Consider the following 15,242-nt stretch of genomic DNA (forward strand, 5'->3'; position numbering starts at 1 on the left):
TCAATTATTCGAAAGACTGTTACTTGAATACCACAAGTCCAAAATTGCTGTGATTCCAGTTAGTAACTGTTGAAATATTGGAACAATAGCTACAGATAAAATTTTAGTCACTTTAGAAGCTCTTTTTGTGCTTTACAATCTGAGATCAGGTATAGCGATCTATCTCATATTCCAGGTACACCTGACAACAATGCTCCTTGTATTGTGAAAAACACCTAATTTTCAGCATCAAGCATCATCACCAACTACATTGTCCTCACATTGATATTTCGCACAACGACATAAGTTCTTGAGATTATGTTCTATTAGAATCACCCGTAAGATACATTTCATTTCAGTATTTCCTAGTGGAGAGGCGCGCTTAAGGACACCTCAAGGATCAAAATTTCAAACACATAACTTTTGACACAATGCTCAGATTTCATCGTGTACTAACTTCATCCTTCTCGGTTCGTCACGGCGGTTCAAAATCATGCATAATAAGTCAAATTCGGTCGAAAAATGGAAAATTTATTGTTGAGTGTACTTAAGCCCATATTCCAATACACAGAAAATGACCAATTTCTATATTCAAAGTTGCATGTCTTGTGAAATACTTCTGATAAAATTTCCAAATCTAGTGAGAGTGTGAAAATTTTCCCCCTCTACCCACTCCAATAAATAATACTTTCAATTCCAAAACAATTTAAGTTAAGATTTTAAAAATGGCGATTTCAGTTTTTACATTTGTTTTGTAATTTTACTGTTAATCAAGAGTTTCTAAAACGAGTCTGATACATCATAGAAACTTACGATTGATTACAAATTGTAGATAAATTATTCATCCTCTACGAGCTCAGTTGCCTGAAATCCATCTTGAATCACTTTTTGCTATCATAGAACTGCCAAAACCGTTAATATGAGAAAAATGTCTACAATTTCCGGATTTTTTCAACAATCAATCTCACTTTACGAACATATTTTTTTATGAATTGTTTACACCAGATGAAATAGAAAATTCTATTGTACATTTCAAGATCATGTAATAATTTTTATAATAAGGGGTTACCGAGATACATAAATAAATAATAAATAAATAAATAAATATGATTTTATTGCCGTTAAATTCTTAGAACAATAGGCAAAGTCAAATATTGATTATAGTAAGACAAAAGATAAAAATCAAATTTTACAGCAACTGTACATACAAAATTACATTACTGAGTCTTAAAATAATACAGTAGGTACCTAAGTAAACTGTAAGTCAATTGGATTTTACAAATACATTAATAATATTCATTTGAATGTACAAAACATATTCCTTACAGCACAACTTGAGCCTTTAGAACAATATATAAATACAAATAGAAACCTGTTAACTCTAAGCAACAATTATTTCACTCTCAAAGAACTCTTCAACACTATAAAAAGGATTTATCACAAGCCAATTCAATAATCTCGTCTTAAATTTCTTTTCTGTCTCTGATATTAAATCTGTAGGTAATTTATTGCAAATTTTTATACCAAATGTATCATAACTTTTGACTGTTTTGGATAACCTATGATAGGGAATATCAATCCTATGACAATTTCTTGTGTTATAGCTATGAGTTTGATGCCTTAATTTTAAATTGGATGAGTTTTTTTTAACATGCAACGATACAGTATAAATGTAAAAATTCACTATTGTCATTATTCTAAGCTGGACGAAAAGAGGCTTACAGTGTGCTAGTCTATGAGAATCAGTTAAAACCCTGACCACCTTCTTTTGCAATAATAAAATATTTTCTGCATGACTACTATTTCCCCACAGTAGTATGCCATATGTTGCAATACTCTGAAAAAAGGCAAAATATTGATCTCAAATAATTATCTGGAACATGATTTTTCAGTTGTCTGATCAGATAAATCACTCTTGAAAGTTTGCTTGATATATAATTAATATGAGCTTCCCAAGTCAAATATCTGTCAATGAATATCCCCAGAAATTTTACATCGCTTATTGCATCCACACAATCTAAGCCACCTCTAAGGGTGAATATAGCTTTGAATATAGAAATTGGCCATTTCTTATGTATTGAATATGAATTGTATGTATTGACCTACACTCAACAATAAATTTTCTATTTTTTGACCGAATTTGACTGTTGATGCATGATTTTGAACCGCCTTGGCGAGCCGAGAAGAATGAAGTGTAGTACGATTAAATCTGAGCATTGTGTCAAAAGTAAATTATAAGTGTTTGAAATCTTGATCCTTGAGGTGTCCTTAAGCGTGCCTCTACTAGGAAATACTGAAATTAAGTGCATCTAATGGGTGATTCTTACCCATGAACTTATGTCATTGTGCAAAATATCAATGTGAGGACAAAGTAGATGGTGATGATGGTTGAATCTGAAAATTAGGTGTTTTCCACAATACAAGGAGCATTGTTGTCAGGTGTACCTGGAAATCTATATGACATAGAGCGCTCTACCTGATCTCAGATTGTATAGCACAAAAATACGCCTAGAGGGATTTTGAAATATACATCTAAATTATTGTAACAATCGGAAGATATTGTTGATTAAAATCTGAAATTCATCAAAATTGATTTTTTTTCTTCAAATTTTACTCATTTTTGAAAAATTATAACAAAGTACTCATTGGAGATAGAGAGTTCCAAGTGATCTCATTTTTTTCAGAATTATATAATCTGGGAGAGATTTGGCAGAAATAGCTGAAAACTGGAAAATGAGCCGAAAATACAAGGTGTTTGGGCTATCTTGTATCTAGCACAAGGAAATCTTGCATGAAGAAATTGGTTCTGGACTTCTCTTATGTACCCAAATAATATATTAAAAAATCAGAACTACAATATAAATTGCAAGCACACCCCACTTTTAATGTCTATATTGACTGGACTAATAGTATCATCCATAAAAACGTAGGGCGATGACCGATGTTTAAAAACATCAATGTTCAAAAACATCGATGTTTACTGTTCGATGTTTTTCACTTATCGATGTTAGGATGAAAAAACATTGATGTTCAAAACATCGATGTTTTGTCTTTCGATACCCATCCCTAATTTTTGGTTCATTTCCCAGTTTTCAGCTATTTCTGCCAAATCCAGTGATCGGACAGAAAAAATTGCTCTAGCCTTTTATTAGATTATGAAATTCTGTGCTTTCAAATGACCTGAATGAGCACTTTTAAAATCACAAAATTTGCAGTTGAAAGGTTTTTCTCCAGTATGTGTTCTGGTATGTTTTTTCAAATCACCTGAATGAGCACTTTTGAAGTCACAAAACTTGCAGCTGAAAGGTTTTTCTCCAGTATGTGTTCTGATATGTCTTTTCAAATCACTAGACTTGGCACTTTTGTAGTCACAAAACTCGCAGCTGAAAGGTTTCTCTGCTGTATGAATTCTGATATGTATTTTCAAATGACCTGACTGAGCACTTTTGAAGTCACAAAATTTGCAGCTGAAAGGTTTATCTCCAGTATGTGTTCTGATATGTCTTTTCAAATCACCAGACTTGGCACTTTTGTAGTCACAAAACTTGCAGCTGAAAGGTTTCTCTGCTGTATGAATTCTGATATGTATTTTCAAATCACCTGAATGAGCACTTTTGAAGTCACAAAACTTGCAGCTGAAATTTTTTTCTGCTGTATGTGTTCTGATATGTGCTTTCAAATTTCTTAACCTGGCACTTTTGTAGTCACAAAACTCGCAACTGAAAGGCTTTTCTCCAGTATGTGTTGTGATATGTTCTTTCAAATGACGAGAATAAGCACTTCTGAAGTCACAAAAATCGCAGCTGAAAGGTTTTTCCCCAGTGTGTTTTCTAATGTGTCTCTCCAAATGACTGAACCATGGTGTTATATAGCTACAGTGAGCACAGTTGTGGAGCTTGGTCTTTTTGCCAGCCACAGATGACTCAGTGCACTTTTCCACTGGAGAGATTGGATGCTCATTCAGTCCACCCACTTCTGTTGCATTGTCTCGGCCAGATGTGCTGCAGTTTGAAGGCCACATCTCTGGTTCACTGTTCACTGAACTTCCTTCAGCCTCTTGCTCATCTGCAATCATCAATAATTCAACTTGTAGATTATGCGGAAACAGGATATTATATAGTTACATCTATGTTTGGAAGTGAGTTTCGTGTTATCACCTCCTATAGTAGATAGCTGTGTTCCAAGTCCTCCCAGCATATCTGATACAACATTATCAATTCTTAATTCTCGGTAATAATGATTAATTTCATATAAAATATATAATCTTTTTTGTCAAGAGGATATTTTTTGTAAAATTTGATATTAAATTTTCAAGTAGTTACATAGAGACAATGATAATAGAAGTTTAAGTTATCAGTTATAATAAATGAGATTAAAGAAGTTCAAATTGATGAAAAGTTGTAGGCAATCATCTTTAGATAGATAAATGCGATTTTATGGAATATTCTGAACATATGAATATTCTGAATATATGAATATTCTAGGTCTCCACTCGAGGATTTGAAACACATAGCTGAGAAAATAAACTTGAACTTTAGAGAAAGTGCTACTCATAGACTACCTGTCCGGAAATACACCGCAAATTCATCAGAAAATGTTCCTGTGTTGATTGTGCAGTTCGTTTTGAAATTGGTTCGTGCTGAATGGCTTACTAAAGGCCGTGCAGAAAACTAACAAAATTCTAAGAAACCCATCAGATAAATAGGTATTATTTAATGAAAATCTCACAGCTTTTAATAAAAGATTGTTCGTGCAAACCAGGAATAAGGCAAGATCTCTTGGTTATAAGTTTGTATGGACCTCTCAGGGTAGAATTCTTGTAAGAAAGGAACCTCAGGCACTAGTAATTCGTATTAAATGCGAATCAGACCTTGACAAAATTATTTAAAGATATTGTACTTGTAGTGCTTTGTAGTTACATAAATTGTTTTCTTATTCCTGTTATCTGCTATTTTATCTCTTTTAATATAATGTGTATTATCACCCTATTCTCTATAATGCATGAACATACTATCCCAGGTAAACTCAAAATTATAATCACAATCCCCTTTTAATTAATCAACAACTACAATCATAATTGACTATGATTTTCAAATTGAGGAGATGGTTTTGCCATGCAAAACGTTTCCGACAATCGATAGCTGGCTTGCTGATAAGAGCGTCCCTTCCTTGTTAGCTCAACAGATTAGTTATCCGTTCAAAATTATCTACCTTAATATTAGATCATTGAGACAGAATTTTGACGAATTTACTGCAGCTATCTTTAATGCGAATATTGATATTATTTTGTTATCAGAAATCAATATCGATCCTGACCTAAATAGCCTTTCTCAAATAAATGGTTATAAAGCTGTATACAAGTGTGCTCCAAGCAGATTTTATCATGGCCTTGTTGCTTTTATAAAAAAAAATATCAATTTCAAGGAAGTGTCTGTCAATTTCAGTTCAGAAAATCTAGAATATATTATTCTGAATTTCAATGTTAATAACCTGACTCCTTATATAATAAGTTTGTATAGTCCACACAGTTTTCATAAAGATAATTTCATTACTTTATAAAAAGCTTCAATGATTCAAAAAACAATATCAGGAAAAAATGGAAGTGTATAAATGGTATTTTAGGACGATCATCTGACGTCTCAGATAGTAGAATCCTTAAAGATTTCTCTCACAAATTCTCAAATCCAGACCAAATTTGCTCAGCCTTCGCGGATTCCTTCATAACAAATATTAGAAATACTTCCCATTTATGTCCAATAATTCTTGATGACTCTGTTTCAATCCCACCTAATCACAACTTTTATCTAAGACAAGCTACTTACTATTCAAGACATTAAACAAATAGTTCATGATATGGATAAAAACAAATCCCCTGGATATGATGGTATAGGAGTATTGGAATTGCATACCCTTGAAGACTATCTTTGCACTCCTCTTTGCCGCATGATCAACCTATCTATTTTAAAAGGCATTTTCCCCGACTCCCTAAAGAATTCAAAAGTTAAACCAATCCATGAATCTGGTGCACGTGATAACTTCAATAACTAAAGACCAATCTCTAAATTGTCAGTACCAGAAATTTTTTTGAAAAATATTTATTAACACAATTAAATAAACACATACTCCAGAACAATATTATTTCTAATTATCAGTATGGATTCCAAAAAGGAAAATGCACTGAGTCACTTCTAGTAAATTTTACACATTAATAGTTATATTTTCATACTGTGATTGTTGGTCATAAGAATTTAAAAGTGGCTGAACAATTAATTCAGTTTGATTACAACAGAATTCTGAAATGGTCCCATGACAGAAATCTCATAATCAACAGAAAAAAAACTGTACTAATGCACTTTAAATCTCCACATCTAAGATGCAACGTAAATCCAACTGTATTAAGCCACGACTGTCATTGCCTTCATGCAAATGATTTCAGATCTGCACTTGTCTGTCTCTTACTTTAGCAAATAGTACCCGTTACCTTGGCATTATAATCGATAGCAGCCTGAGATGGTGTCCTCACATACACTACATTTCAAAAAACTTCAAGCGCTTAACGCAAAAGTCTTTTATTTGTATAAAAATGTCACCCCTGACTTCTTATATCTGATTTATAAGTCCTTGATGGAACCAATAATTAGATATGGCATTGAATCATGGGGAAGTGCAGCCGATTATCTTTTATCTAGAGTTTAACGAATACAATTGAGAACATTAAAAGGTATAACTACCAGAATTTCTTTATGTTAATAATATTGATCCATACAACCCACGTAGCTTACAAAATATTCTATCATACCTTATCACCCAAACATTTCTATATTTTTAAAATTGTAATACTCCACAAAGAAAATTTATACTATAGACTCCTTGCTCCTCCCTCACCATACAATTTAAGATCTCCGTCAATATATGTAGTTCCCAGATTCAATAATATTTTTGGTAAAACATTCCTACATTATGTAATTCCCTACTTATTTAACAGACTTCCTCCAAATATTCGTGATTACTCTAAGAAAGATGTAATGTTGTATCTCAATAATAACAGCACAATCAATTTATGAAAATAATAATATTACAAACGTACACATAATTTAAGAAACATCAAGTTAAAAAATGACAGAATATGCTTACATTATTAGAATTTTTCAATTTTGCTGGCTGAAGTTTTCAATTTTTCCTTTTATTGTCACTGCCACCTGCTTCAACAATAAAAATGTACTATTACTTGTGTAAAACAATTTCTCCCTTTTCCTTTTAATTTCATTCCTTTCTAATAATTTTTTTTTATTGAATCCATTTTTTTATTGATTCTGTATCAAAATGTGATGTATATTTCTTATTTTATTTTTGCATTTTGTATTAGTTTTCTTTCATTTTTTACTTAAAATCTTTGAAGTGTAATATTTATTTTGTCTAAGTTTAGCCTATTTATCTTTTGTAACTCATTTTTTCTGAAACTGGGCACCCTCCGAAAAACCTTTGGGTTTGGCAGGACCCACAACTGTTTGTATTGTGAATAAAAAATTTGATTTGACATTACATGTAACACACTACACATTTGTGTGCACATGTGCATGGTTGACATGTGACAGACAGCCCATTCAGGAGTAGCATTTACACAGGAGTTCCACTCCCAAACATTGAAACACTTTATGTGAGAAAGCTGGCCACAATCACTCAAGAAATGAGTGTAGACCCTGGTCAATCAATAATTGGTTAGTAATAGAATGCATCTCACCATATGCCTCCTCTTTGATGAAGATCATGTTGTAGCCAGGGATTAGATAATGTTGTTGGCTGTTATCATCTTCCACTGCAGCTGGTTGCTGGCTGCTATCATCCTCCTCCTCCTCATTTTTAATAGTAACTGTCGCCATCTGCAACACATACACATTCACAATCAATAGCAGGATTATTATTATTCACAGTGGTTGATGAGGGGGGATAATTTTAGATGACTAGCAGACTGTATTGTAGAAGGGTTGGTATAACAGTAGGCGAATAGCTTTTCTATGATATAAAATGAGAATACAAAGTGTAGGATTTAAAAGTGGTATCCACCAAGAATTATTGCAAAAATCCATCGACTACAAGGTGTTTTTTTTTTTAATACTGTTACCCAGTATTTAAATAATTTATAAAACAGAAATTCAGATATTACTCAACTGCTGAACTTGAGATTTTGTAGAAATATTGTTTGTAAAAAATTACTTAAGATTTTGTAGATTGTATGAAAATATGGCTAAAGTCTAGGCCAGTGCTGAAATACTTATCATCAAATTTTTATTATTCTACTCATTATTATTCTGATAACAAGCTAGATTGATTAAATTTTGGCTCCAATAAAGCACTATTAAACCAACTTTATAAGCTTAGTTTTAACTTGATCAACAATTTTGTAGCCCCTATGCTATGTAGTCCTACACACTATAGTGCGGTCCACGTTATAATGGCAGTGGATAAAGATAGAAGAATAGGGATACCGATTCTCTGCATTAATCTCTATACTTATAAAAGGCTAAGCCCCGACAGACTGAAATCACACCACAGCCCAAACTACTGAGCCTAAAAACTTGAAATTTTGCACTATTGTTTATGGTAGCCTGAAAACGTCCACTAAGAAAGGATTTCCTGAGGGAGCTGGGGCGCCCCCAAAATTTTGAACTTTTTAACCGCTCATTGCACAGCAAAGTCATGAGGAACTTTTTTGTTCAGCTACGAAAAAAAATTATATCTATGCAGAAAAATTTCGATCAGGAGCACAGGGGGGTCCAGGAGAGGACATTTTTCGAAAACTTTGATGTAAAATTACACTACAGCTCAAACTAATTGACCTACGGATTTGAAACTTTGCACAAATATTCTTCAAACATGCTAGACGCGCACTAAGAATGGATTTTGAGATATTTTGCCTCTAAGGGTTTCAAAGGATGAAAAAGGATCCTATTAAGTAAGGTTATGAACATGGTAAGGTGAGTGCCATATGGAAATGAGATAATTCATTTATTGACATGTGATATTCTAACATATGTTGTAATCATTGGAAATACAAAATAATATGATAGAAATTCAAAAAAAGAACATCTGTCTATTATTGCTTTCTACCTGATTCCACTCAACCTCAATAATATTGTTCTGATAATTGATAATATGTTTAATAATATTATTATTAATATAATAAAAGTATTGTTTTGATAATTAATCATTATCATTAATATAATAATAGTATTGTTTTGGTAATTAATAAATATTTTTATTTTCACAAACTCTGTATAATAATTCATAATGGTGAATGTGAAACAGCTGCATCAAAGAAATTATCTCAAAAACATATGTTTAGGAAAACCATAGTTTTGAACACTTAAGACAATTTGACAATTTGACAATTAAGAGAAGAAAACTGCTATACATGGGACATGTTATGAGAGGAGAAAATATCAATTGCTTCAAGTTATTATGCAGGGGAAAGTCCAAGGAAAGAGATCCGTAGGAAGGAGACGAAACTCATGGCTGAAGAACCTTCGGGATTGGTTTGGATGCAGCAGTAATGACCTATTTCGATCTACGGTCTCAAAAGTAAAAATCGCCTTGATGATTGCCAACCTTCGAAACGGAGACGGCACCTGAAGAAGATAGTTTTGAACTTCGTTTTCCTGATGCAATGTATAAACCTACACGTGGCATGTATTATTAATTTTTCAGCTAGAACAGTTTTTTGAGACTGCTAAATAAACGTCTACAGTTTTATCAATGCTGTTTCGGTAAAATGAAAATGCATGCAGTTAATATGTCTTCAAATAAAGGTGTTGATATCTACATATTAATTATTCTCTACCATTTTCATTTAATAAAAATTTCAAAATTATTCAAGCCTTGATAGAATGATTGACTCACTGTACAGTCAGTCGAAAATTTTAATATTAAAATGAGGGGTATTTTGGCAAGCTGAACAAAAAAGTAAGGTCCTATGCACCTTTTTGATATTATTTCTTCAAATGAAAAATGAGTTTTGTGGGTTATTAAAACTCCCCCTGAAAGAGAACTATTCATTTTAACCTATCTTTTAGTAAAATAACAATGATTTCTGCATTGAATAACATCTATCTTGCCAACAAGAATCAAACTCTTTGTGGATTTAGATATGACCTACACTTTAGATTTATATAATTCTATTAATAAATTCATGGAAATTGAAGTACTTTTTTCAGTTGATGAAATTGATTATCAATAGAGAAAATGATTATAATTTTATCAATACAGAATTAGTTGAATGAATTGTCGATGTACTGAGTTCTTGGTCAACAATAATACAATATTGGTATTTATCCAATCATAATTTTTTTCAGAAGTTATTTCATTTGAATTGGAAAATATTTATAAGCTCCTATCAATTTATCATTCGTAACAATGAATTCTTCAAAACATGAATTCAATCAAATAAAAAATTGCCCATACTTCTGTATTCATGTTCCCATGTTTTCCACTTGTGATGGATAGCCAAAATATTGTGGATCGAGCTGCACAGCAAATTGTAATCGAGGGCTCTGATTGGCTGAAAAGTTCAGCGTTCGGAGTGAGGTGAAGCGAGCAGTTATAACAGAGGCAAGCGGCACAGCTAATGGTTCAGAGTACGGTACGGCGAATGATTAACAGCTGATTTTTAACATTATGAAACATATGCTCATGTTCGTTGAAAGGCAAGATGTTCGGAGGAATGCACGGTTTGCTGCGCGGTTCGAGGTTCGGTTCGGTTCGGCATGTGTGGACGCACCTTTAGTTGTAACAGGATACAGATCACCAAAGCAACATAATCTATCTTCTTCTTCTTCTTCTTCTTCTTCTGCTTCTTCTTCTTCTTCCTCTTCTCCTTCTTTCTCTTCTTCTTCTTCTTCTTCAAAATTTTCACTTTTTAACCGTTCATTGCACAGCAAAGTCATGAGGAACTTTTTCGTTCAGGTACGAAAAAAATCAGATCTATGCAGAAAAATTCCAATCAGGAGCACAGGGGGGTTCAGGGGAGGGCACTTTTCGAAAATTTTGATGTAAAATCAAACTACAGCTCAAACTAATTGGCCTACAGACTTGAAACTTTGCACAAATATTCTTCAAACATGCTAGATGCGCACTAAGAACAGATTTTGAGATATTTTGCCTCTAAGGATTTCAAAGGATGAAGAAGGATCCTATTAAGTAAGCTTATGGTAAGGAGAACTTCATATGGAACTGAGATAATTGACACATTGTATTCTAACATATGTTGTAATCATTGGAAAGCTTAAAACAATTTCATTAATTAACTGATCGAATTGATTTCGCGTTGATTGAGAGCGCGAGCGTGCCACATGTTTATTCCATTGTTGTATGCTTGGCCAGTTCGGTTTGCGCCTTCTATCAGCTGTACATGGAGTTTCATACACTCCGATTAGAACAGAGCACAAAGGTTTTCTTTGGTTAGGAGTTTTTGATAATTCTTTTTTCAAATTCAAATTTTATTGCCATCAAAAATCACATTGAAAACTTTTTTAATAGACTACAAGATTACAGAAACAAAATGTCAAACATATACCTACATTTATTTGTAGCACGGCCAGAAAAAGACAAACTTGAGTACTAGCCGTGAGTTTATTAAATATAACAATATATATATTCTTTGTTAATATTTTGTGAATAAAAATTATGGGTTGATGAGAGATGCGAGTAATTCCTTATATTTGATCCGAATGGTTATTCATAATACAGTAGTTGGGGTCACTGCAATCAAAAATTTTTTATTCTGTACGGTAGCTAATAAATTTCATACGTATTGATTGTCCATAATGTATCCAGTGTCCATAATGGAAGTAATTGAACTACTCAAAATTAATAGCTTACTGGTCCCTGATAGATTTATAGTATTCCTGGTGATTGAGCCTGTCTTTTTCAGCATTGTCTATTAATAATAAAGCTTAATTTACAACTAGCTCACCCAGCGAACTTTGTACCGCCAATGTATATCATGTTACACTTGACTTTATTTGGTGAATCATGAAATTTATCTGACAATCAACATGTTCATTTACATCTCAATATGGACTTCCTATGTGCTTAGTCATGCAGCATTCATTATTCCGAAAACATATTATTCTTCTCAATCAATTGGTAGTTATATCTATCAGTAAAGTTTTCAATTAAAAAAAAAGGTTATATCAGTGTTTCAAAGAAAAATATTCAATGTTTTCATAGCTGTAGATTGTCGATATATGGTCCAGGAAAAATGTGATGTACGATGAATGACACAGAATTCCATATCTTTCCATTTTAGGATGAATATAAGCTAAGCTAAATCAAAAAATTGTAAATTATTCTTTCATTCTTCAGTAATTAATGATGCATGAATACTATACATATCTACTATACAATATAATATATTATATACTCTCTTTCATTAGGTGAATAATTTTTTTCAACATTTCCATTTCTCAATGATAGGGGAGTGATAATTATTTTTATAGGTCTTCTAGGACCATTATTAACAGCTGGTACCAGTCAACTACACTTCAACTCCAAACAACCGTTTTAATACCAGTACACAATAATTTATCACAGGGTGATGTGTTTATTACAGCTGGAAACTTATAGGCCTATTCTCAATTCCTCAAAATTTTATTATGTCAAGTTTTAAAACAGATCCTTGCAAAGCACGGGTTCTTGCTAGTTAATTATATTTCTACACTGCCAAAAACATGATTGGCATCGTTGTGGACCTAGAAAAGGATAGTACCACCAGCTTTGTCGAATGATAAACTAGGATAGCAAAACCAAAGTTGATCAAATACTGTCATTATAACGTGGACCGCACTATAGACCACTGTCTATAAGGAAATATCTCATATATTATTTCCATTGCTATTGCAGTGCTTTCTCTATAATTCCTCGACTCACCTACAATATAACAAAAATATGATATTAGATTCTAATTTTTGTGGCTGATCCAGCAACAAAAAATCAGGTTTCATTTCGAGTGAAATACAGCACTGTCGATAAGTGATGAACTTGATAGAAATATAGAGAGTTTATTAGAGAAGTGAAAATAATTATGGCCGGGACACACACAACTGCACCGAGCCCGCGTCGCGGTACAACCGAGTGTGGGACGTACTACGGCGAGTGAGAAAACATAGGCTTTCAAACGTTTAGTGACATAAATACTACCGTACCGCGTCAGCACTGTCAGTCACCATGATTGTTTCCCGAGCCGTGCCTGCGCCGTCACAGACTAGTTCAGTTTACTTTTTGATGGGTACGGTGCGACTTCGTTTAGAGTGAAAAACTTATTGAAGAGATACTGAATTTTTCAGTTTTGTATGATCAAATTGATGAAAAATATGGTTGAACAGAAGAGTAAGTTAAACTAAAAGTAAAAGTATAACCAAATAAGTTAGGCCAAAGGTATAATAGACATAATATGATGAATAATAAGATAAACAACAAAAAGAATAAAAGGAGAACCTGTTAGTGTGTCTTAAATTTCAAATTTCACCACTCACTACTGGCCAGATTAGAAAAAACAAAAATTCTAAAAATGCGGCCAATTTGCCACCAGCGCGAGTGGATGAAGGTTAAAATTTAAATTTGAATGGATGTAACAAGCTTTGGTATAAGCTCTATTAGCCCAAGCTTTAAATAATGTTATATTATCAACAAAAGTTTAACACATTCAGAAATCAGACCACAGTAGCACTACACTTACACCCAGAACTGACTCACTGAGCCATATTTTTGAAATAGGTCCTACTGAGTTTTAGGTTATTTGATTTACTGCTTATACAATTTTCAAGTAGGCTACTTACTTCTGACTCCATTTTAGTATTTTATATTCAAATTGCTGTTATTCTAAGATAGAATAAACTACCAAACTATTATACATCCATTCGTCCCCATTCTGGCAAAACTCACTAACTACAAAAATGCTCATTTTCAGTAATGTATTTCGATAGGCTTGAAAAATGTAGTTCTTTGAGTAGGCAGAACTCACCAAGTCATATCTTTTATTACTATTTCTATTTTTCCACTTTATTAGATCTCACTAAGCTGCTAGACACATTTTTCTTGTCTGGCAAAATTCACCAAAGTCCTTTAGTTTCCAAGGAATCTTCCAGCAATTTTCACTAACCATCTTTAATGAGTTTTCATCCTCATGAATACAGAGCTTCATCAAGCATAATAATTCACTAAACATATTTCGTGAGTTTTGCTTCCCACAAACTAATTATTATTGGATAGTGATAACATTATTATTTTATTCCCTAAATTTTAGGAAATGGTGAGCATATTTGCTGTTTGGTAGTCAGGCAAAACTCACAAGTGTTATGTGCTTATAACTCAAAACTGTAGTTTTTGACTTGGTGAGTTTTGCCAGAACGGGTACGCATTGGAAGACAACCACACACAAAAAACTACTAATACAGCCAATGAGCTACATATTTGGCAAAAATGTTAAATGGAAAGACGCAAGAGCAAGATCACAACAGAATACATACAGAAAGGTAACTTCCAATTCAATGGTCTCATACATTTACCACAAACGGGGCCGCGGAATTGGGAATATCTGGAACTCAAAATATCAATGTTAAATGTCCTATGCCTGAAAACTGTTGCTGGTTGGAACTCCGAATATTTGTCAGACAGCGGAATTGGAAATATCCGGAACTCGAAATATGTTGCTAGGCGGAATTGGGAGTATCTGGAACTCAAATTACTTGTTTGGCAGATGGCGGAATTGGAAATATCTGGAACTCAAAATATCGGCGCCAAAGTGGGAATACTTGTAATTGTTTGTCATTGAGAAATGGTTCAAGTCTGACTTATTTTCTAGAATGATATGGACTTTTGACCTGGTTTGTCGTTCTTTTTCAATTATAGACTATTCATATGATTTGCGATTGTACCAAAAAATAGTAGAAGTAATTTAATATTTTCCAGATAATATAATTTTTATAATAAAATATAATACGTACATATCTATTATTTTTTAGAAAATTTAATATGTTTTCAATATAATAGCATCAATTTTATAGGTTATGTTATGCATAATAATAATAATAATTAAGGTAAGTGTAACGTACATTTGCATTTGCAACAGAAACAGCTTCTTATAGAGTATTGTTTTACAGGCTAATCTTTTTTTATGTAATGTATTCAAATGTAATTATAATTAGGATTGGGATAATACAAAAATATAATTTTTGCTAAGTCATATTGTAATATTACATTTTTTCTCA

The 15,242-nt window shown here is 32.7% G+C and overlaps 1 protein-coding gene across 5 annotated transcripts; it reads right to left on the reverse strand.

Annotated features, from left to right (window-relative positions):
• Window positions 1–3,039: 3,039 nt before the first annotated feature.
• On the reverse strand, window positions 3,040–14,614 carry LOC120355603 (gastrula zinc finger protein XlCGF17.1-like). Of its 5 annotated transcripts, XM_039444176.1 has the most exons (4): window positions 14,395–14,536; window positions 13,812–13,893; window positions 7,721–7,859; window positions 3,040–4,044 (listed from the first exon to the last, which is right to left on the reverse strand). In XM_039444176.1, the coding sequence occupies exons 2-4, from the start codon at window positions 13,821–13,823 to the stop codon at window positions 3,128–3,130; spliced, it is 1,068 nt and encodes a 355-aa protein (XP_039300110.1). In that variant the 5' UTR covers window positions 13,824–13,893; window positions 14,395–14,536; the 3' UTR covers window positions 3,040–3,127. The 5 variants fall into 5 exon arrangements, with proteins under 5 accessions (XP_039300110.1, XP_039300113.1, XP_039300111.1 ...); XM_039444179.1 differs by lacking the exon at window positions 13,812–13,893 and having other exon boundaries at window positions 14,502–14,614; XM_039444177.1 differs by lacking the exon at window positions 14,395–14,536 and having other exon boundaries at window positions 13,712–13,844.
• Window positions 14,615–15,242: the final 628 nt, after the last annotated feature.

The sequence above is a fragment of the Nilaparvata lugens genome, unplaced genomic scaffold, assembly GCF_014356525.2.
Source record: "Nilaparvata lugens isolate BPH unplaced genomic scaffold, ASM1435652v1 scaffold3353, whole genome shotgun sequence".
NCBI lineage: Eukaryota > Metazoa > Arthropoda > Insecta > Hemiptera > Delphacidae > Nilaparvata > Nilaparvata lugens.

Excerpts from the sequence above, each read along its gene's own strand:
- LOC120355603 (XM_039444176.1), bottom strand. Across the intron at positions 4,045-7,720 it reads CATCAAAGAGGAGGCATATG|ATGAGCAAGAGGCTGAAGGA; the intron begins GTGAGATGCATT and ends TGATGATTGCAG.